This window comes from Malaya genurostris, chromosome 1 (assembly GCF_030247185.1).
Source record: "Malaya genurostris strain Urasoe2022 chromosome 1, Malgen_1.1, whole genome shotgun sequence".
Taxonomy (NCBI): domain Eukaryota; kingdom Metazoa; phylum Arthropoda; class Insecta; order Diptera; family Culicidae; genus Malaya; species Malaya genurostris.
The window spans coordinates 67274975-67288026 of NC_080570.1; the positions used below are offsets into that span (position 1 = coordinate 67274975).

Sequence of the window (13052 nt, forward strand, 5' to 3'; positions counted from 1 at the left end):
TTTTAGTTTTATTTATTCGACCAGTTCTACTGTCCAATTTAAAACTGGTATACATTGCCGTTCTATTTTTTCTATATTTGAAACACAGATAAAACGCTGCTGGGGCTGCCAGTTTATTTTGTTATAATTTCTAGATTTAAATTTTAAAACTGACATAAATTATGCATCTAGAACTAGAACACTCCTGAATATGCCCTGAATGCGATGATGGGAACTCAGCAGTGCAACCAATTTATCACCATTGGTGCCAGTTTCACGGAGGACCGTAGATGGGCGCCAAAAAGAGATCGTGACTGTCATGTCTGGAAATTCGTTAGTGGTGTCACCGAACAGTGAAAAATCTAGGTTTATTTGATTCATGCTCAATGCAACACACACACTAAAAAATGCTACTAAAAGAAAACCGTAGTTTAGAGTACATATAATTTAAATTTAGTTAATATATTAAATATAACAGAAACGACCCACCCCTTGATCGGTGCTATTAGGCTCTCTGACAGCTCACTTACAACCACAAATGCAAATGAGATTGGTTTGTTTTCATCAGGAAACGAATGCATTAAACACAGTTCAGACGATCAATCAACTTCGGTCGACGTCCATATTGGTTTATTAATTTTATTTAGCCGAATATTGCTCACGTATCCGACGTTAAAAAGTTCCGTGAACTTGACGTAGTGTCCTTTCATATGAATTGCTTACAATTAATGTTGTTATTCCGTAATCGTTCCATTCAGGTGATAGCCGCTTTATGCTACGTGTGAATCGCTTTTACATATTGTTTTGTTTTCATCAGGAAACGTGTTGGCCACCCATTTTTCAGTAGGGCCACCGTTCATTTTTCACCGGGCATAGAAACCTCAATATGATCGTACCGATATCGTACTCAATCGGTTGACCAACGTACCGATGTGATTCGACAAAATTCACTGGGCAGCGTTTTGAGATCCCACTGAAAATATTACGCCCATGCAATACAGTACTTGGCACTCCCGTGCTGGTCGCTCAGCGCTCAGCTGCCTCTGCACAATTTACTTGCACACGCATCGCAGTACTCTTTTCTTCGCCGTCGTCGTCACAGTTTTTATTCAAGATGGCGAACGTGCGGGATAGCGACATTTCTCTGTGGCTACATAATAAGCTTGGTACATCAAACGATTCATGGATTAGCGGTTCTATCATATCACAGCTGAACAAGGAAGTCCTGCGGAACATCAAGGAGTGTTTTCCGGATCTACAGACGCAGGTGAAGCTGAAACTGCTGCTTAGTTTCTTCCATATTCCGCGGAGGATAGTCGAAGAGGTAAGCAAAAATATGAGCCCGAACAGTTCAGCAGCCAGTGTGTAATATGGGGCTACCTACCTCCACACATCGGAGTAATGATTGCGTACGACGATGGTGTAGTGAGCGGGTTCCGGGCTGTGTTGGTGTGCGAAAGTCGTGTGGTCAATGGGTGGCGGAGTAGTGAGAAAAGTGTTTGAATGACAGCAGTATAGGATTTTCGTAGTTTGTTGTGGCATTTTGGTCGAATGTTTTTGCGCGAAATTTTGTTTATTTCGTAGATTCCATGATTTAGAAGTATCGATTTTTACTACTGGTAAAGTTATTGATGGTAAGAATAAAAATAATGCTCTTACTAGGCAATTGAACGTTAATATCAGATAGGATAAAATCTACCCACAAACGAACCGCCGTCGGTTTACCAGATGTTTACTGTTTTGTTTACATTTGAAACAAAAAAAAAATGGTTGAGGAAAATGTAGAATTAATTCTATTTTATTTTTCCAGTGGAAAACCGAACTCGAGGAAGTGATTGAAGTTGCTGGTCTCGATTCAGAATTATGGGTTTCAATGGTAGCGGAAACGATCAAAACATTGCCAACGACGGGTTCTTTAAATACAGAAATAACCGACTACGAAGAAACACGACCCATATTCACCGATATGGTGAACGAGTTGCGGCGACTAGTTGTAAAAAATGCCGATCTGGGTTTGCTGCCCCTCGAGTGTCAGTATCTCAACAAATCCGCACTGGTATCAGTTGTGGGCCAACAATCGACTCCGGTTAAGCATTTTACACTGAAACGGAAACCAAAAAGCGCAAATCTGCGAGCGGAACTGTTGCAGAAATCATCCGACGCGCAGAGTTGCTTGAAGAAGATTTCTGCTCCAACAGTGCCTTTACGATCACGGGGGATTCCACGAAAAATGACGGACACGACACCGCTGAAAGGAATACCTTCGCGGGTACCAACAGGTGGATTCCGATCGCCACCGTCATCACAAGGACAAAACCGACCGAATTTGAGTCGAACTATTGCCGGCAAGAAGGAAGGAGGTGTGAAACTATTGGAAATTGGTGAACAACCTTTGGGCTACGCTGCTGCCAAGAAACGGAAACGAGAACAGGAACGAGAAGAACAACAGAAGAAAGCGGCCGAACAGGTGACGGTACAGACTACACAGGATGTTAAACCGGTTATCGTGTCTCCTACGACACCAACGGTTACTACCACTACTCCGGACTATGCGGCTGGGCTAACGGCTACTACGGTTTACAGTCAACCTGCGACACCGATGCCGGCGACAACAATAAAAGAAAATGTGATTTCCACTGCTGTTTCTACCATGCAAATTCAGCATCCACCTCTGGATATCAAGCATGAGATCATGGAGGAAATCAAGCAAGAACCAATGCTGAGCGGTGCGGTACAGTCCATTCCCATAGTGTCGTCAACTGCGATGTTGCAAACATCAGTGCCTCCTGTGCCACCTTTAGCTTACACAACACCCCAAGCACAGAAAATTACCATCAAATCCGAGACGAATGCACCGATATCAATCTCCAATCCACCGTCGTTGGTTCGAACAGTCACACTTCCCTCGAGTACACAGATTAAGCAGCAACCACAACAGCAGCTTCCGACCGTGCCGAGTTCAGTACAAATGATCCAACAAAGCGCGACCGGAGGATCGCTGATTGCGACTAAAAGTGCCATTGGTGGTCCACCTAAAATTGAAATCATCTCGTCCAAAACAATTCAACCAGGAACGATACAGGCATCGATTCCGAAGTCGACAACGATTATCAATCAAGGTGGAAATATTTTGTTCACCACTAAACAGGTACAGCCGAACGTAACCGCTGCAAGTCCAGGAGCTACCATCATTCAACAAAAACCAGGTTTGCAGTCATACGTGCTGAACACTTCCCCACCCGGAAAACAAATCAACATCCAAAGAATTATCACAAATGCGAATGCAACTTCCACTCCGACATTGACAACCACAATTTCGCGTGCTCAGCATCAACAGCAGCTCCTGCAGGCTCAACAACAGCAACAACAAAGTCAGCAACCAACAACGCCTACTCGAATCGTTCAAATTAAGACCGCTCCAACGGTTTCTCTCAACAATAATCAAATGCTACAAAACATCCCTCCACTAATATCAACTCAGCATCCAGGATCGGCGAATCAGCCAACCATTCTCAACATACAATCGATACAACAGCAACAACAGCAACAGCAGCAGCAACAACAAATTCAAATCCAGCAGCAACCTACAACCCCTCAAAAACGAACCATCACCATAACTGCGCAGAACCCGCAAAACAACAACATGATCGCCACATCAGTGGCTCAAATTCTGCAGCAACAGCAATTCCAACAGCAGCAGCAACAACAACAAACTGTTCAAACCACTTCGATTATGACGGGAAGCACCCAGCAACCAAAGTATGCCCAGGTCGTAATGTCTCCGAACGTGAAAGGCAAAACTATTTACCTAACCAACTCATCCAACATCCCCAACGTGTTGAACCAGAAAGGAGTCATCCTACGTACGGTGGATCCTTCCGGGAACACTGTTTACCAGCAAATCCCTTTGCAAAACGTGTCCGGTTTGGGTGGTGCCACTATTCTTACCAGCGGTGGTCCTCCCGGTCTAGTGAAATCCGAGCCTGACACAAAATCGCAGCTAAGTCAAATCCCAGCCTTAGTCCCCACCAGTTCCTTGCATCAAAACATCCCAGCCTTGACACCGGTCGTGCTTCAACCATCTCAGCAACAGCAGCAGCAGGCAAGCACCATCCCGGCCCTTATCACTAATATTTCCGGGCAAGCTCAGCAGCAGCATCACCTTCAACAGCAACAAATCAAAACCTCACCCCAAACAATGACCATAATACGGCCGGTCGGTAGCAACAACGTTCAAACGACGGTTCTGCCGCAGGGTTTGACGCTTATACAGCGACCCGGTCAACAACCGCAGTTAGTGCAAACCATTCAAGCCAACCAGGGTCAACCACAGGTGGCTATTGCTCAACAACAGCAGCAGCAGCAACCACAAACCCGGACCATCATCACCCAAATTCCGCAGCAGCAGATACAGCAACATCAGCAGCAGCAACATCACCTTCAGACCCAACAACAACAACAACAGCAGCAGCAGCAGCAACAACATACGATACAGTTCCAGGCAGCCGGAGCACCGCGAGCAGGTGGGACCACTATTCAGCTGGTGCAGCAGCCACAGCAAGGTGAGTTACATTTCCTCAGACTAACCGTTCTTTGCCCCATGGGGTTGTTCAAGCTATTGATGTGGAACAAGCCAACCAAAATTTCGAATGATCGATATTTTGTATCAATCAGTTGTCATAGTATGGTAGTGTACGGTAGTACGGGACGGGTTTTGTTTTTACCCTTCTAGGCACACCATTGGAAAGCTATAGGCCACAGCTTACTTTTTGCCAAAGTAACCACATTCACACTTGGAAAAATTTCGTAGAATTCGGCAATTTTTTACCGAATTTACAACAGCAGAACGTTCAGTAGTCAGTTCGGTAGGTGAATTGATTAGGTCCCGGGTTGGCGGTTCAATGCATAGGACACTGGTCTTACAAACCAGTTGTCGTATGTTCGAGCCCCGACCTGAAAAGATTCGTAGTATCAGTAGAATTGTAGCACCAACTATGCACTTGTTCTGTACACTCTGAATCGGTTGCGAAGTCTGTTGAAACAGAAGGTCAAATTCCATCAATGTAATACCAAGACTTCGCTTTTGATGAACTGATTACCGGTCGTTCGGTGATAAAAATTTCGCTTTCGTTGTACGTCGTTCAAGTAGTTGGCATGGCAGCGCTTAACGGTTTTCTTGTACAACTGATTTATCTGCACGTAGTGATTACGCAGGGAAAATCCTCCATGTTTAGAATATCTCTTTAGAGCGGCTCTTTTGATCGTTTTCATATGTCTCATATGGTGGATGCCGGGTCTGCCGTCTTGATCGTTTCAGTACATAGTAGTCGATTGAGTAGCTCATAATATTAGAGAACGTCTGCACAGCAGCATTGACATCATAGTTGTCGAGAACTTCATCCCAGTCGATTTGCGTCAAGAAGTCGGTCATATTGGTGTAGTCGGTTCTACTAAAATTATAGCAGATGATGTCCGTTGGAGTGCAGCCGTTCTGTAAGCGATTCGAATCGAGCACGATATGTAATGGAGGATGATGACGAACAGAATTCACCAGAGGGAACGGTGAAGCACTAATCTTCGGTGCAACATCTTCTCTACTTGAAAAGCAAAGATCCAACATCCGGTTATTTTCATTTACGACAGGATTCGACTGTCGAAGAAGGTTGAGGTTGTAGCCGTCGAGCATGGTTGCAATGCCAATGTGGAAAGTGGAGAGCGCCGGATCAGGAAAGGAGAAGCCACCGGAACTTGTCTGCCATTATATGCTGGAAAAGTTGAAGTCTCCCACAACCAAGATTTCATCTACGGGTAGTACATGAGTGGAAGAAATTTCTTGCAACGACTGTATGTGTGCATCGATTAGCGGTAGATCGCGGCATCGGTCCGGAGGGAGATATATCAGACAAAGGTAGAGGGAAAAATTGACCAGTTTCAAAAGCACCAAAACCTGCTCGACGCATTTACCAGATTTCGATCAATTGCGTCTTCAAACGACGATGCACTGCGATAAGCACCCCGCCTCCAATAGTTTTTGAGTTATTTAAGGGGCTGCGAACGGTACGGAAGACTTCGTAGTTGGATCCAAAACCTTGAACAGATAGCGTACAATCACTGAGCCACGTCTCCGAAAGAGCGATGATGTCGAAGCAATCATCCGAGCAAGCCAGCAAATAGTCGTTGATGTGCATGTTCATGCCTCCAACGTTCTGGTAGTACAAGTGCAGCGGTTGACTAGATTGATCGTGCGATGGATAACTGCAAACGACGGGAAGTGAATCAACGCCTGAATCGTTTGAAGCTGAATTGTACTTGCCGTCTGGGATGGTTTGGAAGACCTCTTCCGTGCTCCCACTCACAGGGCCGGGACGACTGGTGACCGCTGGCTGCAATAGCTCGACTGTGGGGAACGTATCAGGGGCTTCCATGGTGCGAACATCGGTGCATCCCGGCATCCGATTTAGAGCGAGAGGAGGACATCTATAAGTGCGTGAGAGATCAGCGCTTGGAAAGGACGGAATATGCACCACACCCACACACAGGACCAGGACGACTGGAGAACGCTGGCTGCTGTGGCACGACTGTGGCGGGGGGTTCGAGAGCTTCCAAAATATCAACTTCAGTGCGTCCCGGTGTGGTTCCATTGTGCTCTCATAACGTTTGCCGGGGCGGTGTTCTCATCAAACGGACCGGGCTGGGTGTTACTTCGTCTACATTCGTAACGGTGCTGCATCCATTTTCGTCGGGAATCGGTGGAGAAATATCGATTGGAGGATACCAGATGTTCTGCTTTTTGTTGTCTTCGATCTCGCGAAACAAAACACCTTGTGGTCAGGTGTCGGGATTAAGAGCAGTATCCCAACTTTGAAGGAGACAAAGTTCAAAGTATTTACGTCGACATCTTTTTTCACCAGCGGGATGACCGTGACATTTTCGCAACATCTCTTGTTAGCTGCGAGACTAACCGCTGGGGTGAAAACGTGATAAGTAAATCCATATGAGGGAGCAGGGCGTTGGAACTGTTGCGATATTACAGTTATCCGATGGTTTCCGGCAATCTTCCAAAGTTTTGTTTGGCTCAGAACTATCTTCCCGACGACGCTTCGCATTGGGACCAAATCCGTCGGGCTTGGACGGCAGCGGCGACGAAACAGGCACTTTGCGCGAGACAAGAGATATTTGCTGACTGTTCTTTTTAATTTCGGCCTTCAGCTCAGCAAAAATCAATTCTGTTCTCTCTGCGATAGATGCAAATGCGCTTCCAAACGAAGAAACCGAGTCGCGGAAACGAGCCAGCTTTATCAGTTTACAACACTCATCGCATATCCAAAACAGGTTGGGATTTTCGTCCAAAACCTTCAGAAACGGCTTATTGAGTTTTGCGCATTTCATATGTACCAAATGATGGCAAAAACCCGAACACCCAACGAAATCTTCCTCCGATTTTACAGTTTTGGCACAATGGCATTAGCCATAGTGAACAAATCACAGGATGCCGACAGTGAAATTCAGATGGCGCTTCGGTCGGGTGAGAAAGAGCGTGGAACTGAGTATCTTGATAAAACGATATATTCGATAGGCGCCACTTCGCGATACGATAGAACACCATAGTAAATACGAATTTCATAGTAAAGTAAGACGGATCAGGGTCATTTCGCCGAATGTAATTTCGCCGAAAGCATAAAAGCAATTGCATAGGTGTATCTACCAAGCAAATGTATGTGGTACATTTACTGAGTGAAAAATATCTAATGCATCTTCGCCTTATCGATTTAATTCGTGTGCTGTCCGACAACAATAACAGTTCCAGTGGAAAAGTTTAAGGTGTCTGTTAAAAACACTCGTAAAATAATTTTTTTTATCTTTGGGCCCTTCCCGAAACTAAATCCTGGGTACGGGTCCGTACATTCTCCTTTTTTATTATTATTCGTGATTCGGTCTGCTCATTTGGGAAGCGCATTCGCAGCTATCGCAGACAAAACAAACCCGGGTTTTCGATTCAATGCATTGGACGCTGGTCTCACAAACCAGTTGTATGTTCAAGCCCCGATGTGGAAGGATTCTTTGTGTCAGTAGTATCGTATTACTAGCCATGCAATGATTCTGTACGCTAATAATCGGCTGCGAAGACTGTAGAAACAGAAAGGCCAAATTCCACAAAAGGAATGTAATTCCAAGACTTTGCTTTGCAGACAAAACAAAGCTGAAGTTTTTAAAAATTGTCAGCAAATATCTCGTACCTTGTGTAATTCATCTGTTTCGTCGCTGGTGCCATCCAATCAAAGTGATGTTTTCCAACGAATGCAAGGTTTAAACCTTCAGTTACTCTTGGGTTATAAACTTAGAAAAAATCTCGATTTCTTCAAAGTTTTTTTTTCGTGATGACACAAATTTTCGACATTTCATACAATTCTAAGACCTTTGACATCCAACAATTTTTTCGGATTTCGGAAATCCAAGGGAGAGTGTTCGGTTACCGGCACCCTTTTCTGTTAAGCTTATAACTTCTGACTAAGTGCGCATTATGCAAAAATATATACACTAAGGTCTCTTTTTACACGGGGGTTACGTACCGTGTTAAAAAAATCCGTGTAAAAGAAAACCGTGTTAATTGCGGAAACCGTGCAAAAAAAAACCGCGTGGAAAATTTGACTTTCTAATTCCAAGAACCGCAGATTTGATTATTTGTTTGTTTTGTTTTGGATGAAATATAACTTTTGATCATTTGAAGGGAAAAAAAGATTATGTTTTAACCCCCAAATTTATGCAAGGTGCACATAACTGTGAAAATGTAACTTATTTCCCAATAAAAACGGAAATCTAAAAAACAGCCTGAGGTTACGAGAAGGGTCCAGTCATACTTGATAAAACACATTGGATGACAAATTAAAACTAGAACACTTAAGGAAACGCGTTGTACGATAAGCAAATTATTCTAAATGGCTCGTGCCTTCTGTATATTGCATTCAGTTTTCAAAAGAACGATAATACGTACAATTAGAACCCATAAACACTTTCACTACAAAAAAAGCTTGAGAATAAGTTCTATTCTGTGGGGACGGGTATAGCGTGATGGGTAAGTCGATACCTTCCACGCAGCCCACTTGGGTTCGATTCCCAACCCCGCACATTTGGGCCAGAAAATTTTTCTGGCCTGAAAAGGCGAATTACCTTAAGGTTAAAACCTCTTTAATCGAAATATTAAAAAAAAAAAAGTTCTATTCAATTCCGAAGGTGCGATGTGTAGTAAACACTAACGATTTTAACAGTAATTCTCAACTAAACTGAGAGGGAAGACATGGGTTTTGGGTGAAGATCTATGCACGCAGCGACAGAATCAAATGGGAAGAATTCATAGAGATGAATATGGATCAAATTAGAAAAGTTATTACTATGTGTCATGCTGAAGAAACTCATTTCATCGGCGTAAATCATAATACTACTAGAGTTATAGAATTCAAATGGGTATAAAATACTGTACTGTTTGATATGACGAAGAGTTGACGAGATTAGTAAATCCGACTAGTTCTTCAACGCTACGAAATTCTCGATTATATCAATGACGATGCTGACATCATACACCACAACTGAGCAGAAGAGACGTTGTCGTGTAAGTACAACAGGGATTCAATATCTAAAGACTTATTAATCATTTCATGGAACGACAGTAAAAGATCCCGTAAATTGTTGAATGAATGATTTTAGTTAACTTTCAAACTTTAAATTCGCTCTCATAATCGTTTTTTTAAAGACAACCTGTTCTCTTTTTTAATTTTTTTCTCAAAAAACAAATGACAGTGCTTTTTAAACTCTCATCAGAAACTGTGTTAATTGCGAAAACCGTGTAAATAAAAACCGTGTTAATTCTGGAATCCGTGTAAAAAAAGCCGTGTATAAAAAAACCGTGCGAAAAAAAAATCCGTGTAAAAAGAGACCTTAGTGTACATAAATGGAAAGCTAAAGTTCCTAACCAACAACTGAATAAGAAACTAAGATGATTCAATCGATTGAACAAAATTTATCAATTTAGTAAAGTGATAAATTTCGGCCATTTCAAAAAAGGTGTACGGTTACCGGCATCTCAAGAAATTTCGCTAAAAATGGAAAAATATAAGTAAAAACTGCAATTATTCAAAGAAAAAATGGAATTAATTCTCTTCGGAGGGGTTCTGGACAAAAGTCTTCATTGTCTGACGGTGGCTTCACCTTGGATCTCTTGGTCGATGATTTGGATGGTGGCGCCTTTGGTGTTGATTTGGTCAGTCTTCCACGTTTTTTCTTAGCCGGAGCATCTGCTGTAAAAGCAGTTAGATGTTTGGCTTGCTTTATCTCGACAACAGCCTGCATATCACTAACAATTTTTGACGATTTATCGAAAAAATGGAGTGCCGGTAACCGGAATCATTTTGAAAATGACAACAAATCTTTGGTTGAGAAAATTTTGATAGCCTCCGGTATTAAATCACGAAAAAGATCGATTTCACCTCATAAATATTCAAACCACTCGCCTTTTCGATTGATGCTTTTAAATTTAGGATACTATAAAAAAGTCATAAAAAATTGCGTTAATTTTCACGCAATTAAAATTTGTTTTGAGCGCAGCAAAAACTACAAACGTCTGTTTGCTTTCATATTCGGCACAAACAGAACGTTCTGCTATTACAAACACACATGACATTTGTCGAACTGACGCGATCTGCTTTCTGTCAAAAGTTGCCGGCAACCGAACATCTTCCCCTACTATGATGGTATTTTCAAGTTCGAAAATTTTCAAATCTTAACCGCCGGGCAGCACCCCTTACCCATATTCAATTCAGCTCAAATTTTGCATGGGAATTTTTTTTGAGGTGCTTTAAACTTATCCTTTACGAAATTAAAGGTGATTCAAAAATATTGGCCCCTTATATATATTAGAGCGGTAAAAAACAACGTGTTCTGTCGGTTACGTCACTTATACCATCATACCTCCGGAACCAGAAGTTACATCCATTTGATCTTTTAACTTGATCAATAGAACGACAGAAGCTTTTAAACGAGCCTAAGTTTGTTAAAATCGGTTCAGCCATCTCTGAGAAAAAAAATATCTTCGAAAAGTACACACACACACTCAGACATTTTCCGATCTCGTCGAACTGAGTCGAATGTCGAACAACTAAGGCAGCAACAACCAATCTATAGAAAAAGCGCGATATGTGAACCAATAGACTTTCCAAGTCTCACTGCATGGTAAAGTGGCTGCTTTTCTCTGGAAAAGGGTCTCGAAGAGAACCCAGCACAAAGAAACATTTCAGTGATATTTATACCTAAAATATAAGAGATAAATTTACTTTTGATACGACGCATAAATAATTAAAATAATTTAAATTATTCATGATTGGGATCTGCATGATGATGTTTATTAAATACATTTAAAAATTCTTCCAGATCGTACCATTGGTCAGCAGCAGCAAACTCAGCAGATACAGATCCAACGGACACAGATAGCTCAACAGCAACAGCAGCAAGGTACTACAGTCACAATCCAACAGCAAAACGCTGTGACAATGGGACAACAGCAAACACAGCAGCAAGGTGCCCGGAAAGGTCTTTCCCTTTCGGTAAGTTTAAGCACATTTCCTTACTCATTTCCGATACGCTAAAGCAAAGGTTTTTCGATTTACTTGCAGAATAAGCACGTCATGGAAGCGCACGATATGTTCAAACGGGCCAATCGTGTGACCCGTCTGGATAAAGCGCTTATACTCGGTTTCATGGCCGGCTACCGGGACAATCCAAGGCCTAATCCGGAGAATGTTGTCACCATCAAACTGAACGAAAGCAAGGTGATATTTGAAAACCACGTTCACCAACGTGATTGCCACCTGAAGCCCTCAACAAATACTAATCTGATGTTTCGATCCTTTCAATTCACAGGAAAAAGTCCTCCAGGCAGACGACACGCAGGCGTTGATGCTGGTGGAATCTTTAATTACGCTTGACTACAACACGGGCGAGTGGAAAACGTTCCGAAAGTACCGCGAGTTGGATCCATCTCAGCAGCACGAAATGAGTCCCAGCACGACTGGCGGAACGCAAGGTGGGCCAGCAACTGCCCAGCAGAATTCAGTAGTTATTTAATGTTTAGCATAGCGTGAAAATCGTGATAGTAAGAAAAAAGTAGATTGAGCGAAAAAGTGTGAATGGAAATTTATTGTAAAAAACGGGACGTACAAAAAAACGTCGCGAATTCTCGAGTATTTTAGATGACATATAAGTGAAATGTGGGCAAATTATACATTCATCTCATGAAATAAAACCTATCCTGTCAAGGACATTTAGTACTGTGCTTATAGAGTATATGAATGGTATAAAAACAATACATGGACGAAAAACAAACAATTGAATCAGAAGCGAATATATTATGATACAACAATAATAGCAACGGTTAGACGTCATTGCGTTGCAATAGTAAATGTCATTTCTGCAAAATTCGACAGGCGTGTTGTTTTCTAGTACACAGTACACCGTTCTAGCATTCAAATGAAGCTAATGTTTATGTTTCGTTCCGTTTCCGAATTCAGGATTAACGATAATACGCTTTTTGGCCCTGACCGGTCTCAGAATAGGCTAGCCGTTTACGATAGAATTGTGGTTTAGTATATCTGAACACGATAAATGCTGCTTTTTGTATCTGTAGAGAGTACAGAACGGCAAATTACGCGTACGTAGTTGTAGATTCGCGACACAATAGGTTTTATGTTAGTAAAATATTGAGTAATAATGTAATTACTATTATAAAGAAACTAATAATTATAAACAAACATTATTTTATCATGCATAGGCTGAACTGTCATAAATGTGTATATTCCAATAGTTGCATATACAGAGCATGAAAATGTAATGAGATTGTGTTTTGAATTATATTGAGAAAAATTACTATTTGATGATGACACTGTTTGAATCAGATGAAAATAACGAACAAACAATTTTTCTCTATTCTCAATTTTCCAGTCGGCAAGTTTGGAAATCAGAACCTAAATTCGGGTGATTGGACAGCAGATGATTAGTTTCCAAATAACTTCATTTGTGCAGAACTA

At 42.0% G+C, this 13052-nt stretch overlaps 1 protein-coding gene across 1 annotated transcript; it reads left to right on the forward strand.

The window, feature by feature from the left end:
• Positions 1-1077: 1077 nt before the first annotated feature.
• On the forward strand, positions 1078-12838 carry LOC131440357 (negative elongation factor A). The gene is made up of 5 exons (XM_058611605.1): positions 1078-1303; positions 1790-4541; positions 11401-11573; positions 11643-11798; positions 11890-12838. The coding sequence occupies exons 1-5, from the start codon at positions 1094-1096 to the stop codon at positions 12091-12093; spliced, it is 3495 nt and encodes a 1164-aa protein (XP_058467588.1). The 5' UTR covers positions 1078-1093; the 3' UTR covers positions 12094-12838.
• Positions 12839-13052: the final 214 nt, after the last annotated feature.

What these genes read in the sequence shown, in the direction of transcription:
- LOC131440357 (XM_058611605.1), top strand. Translation starts at nt 1,094, where the DNA reads ATGGCGAACGTGCGGGATAGCGACATTTCTCTGTGGCTACATAATAAG. An exon ending in GGTGCAGCAGCCACAGCAAG is followed by an intron (nt 4,542 to 11,400) that starts GTGAGTTACATT and finishes AAATTCTTCCAG; the next exon opens with ATCGTACCATTGGTCAGCAG. An exon ending in TCAAACTGAACGAAAGCAAG is followed by an intron (nt 11,799 to 11,889) that starts GTGATATTTGAA and finishes TTCAATTCACAG; the next exon opens with GAAAAAGTCCTCCAGGCAGA.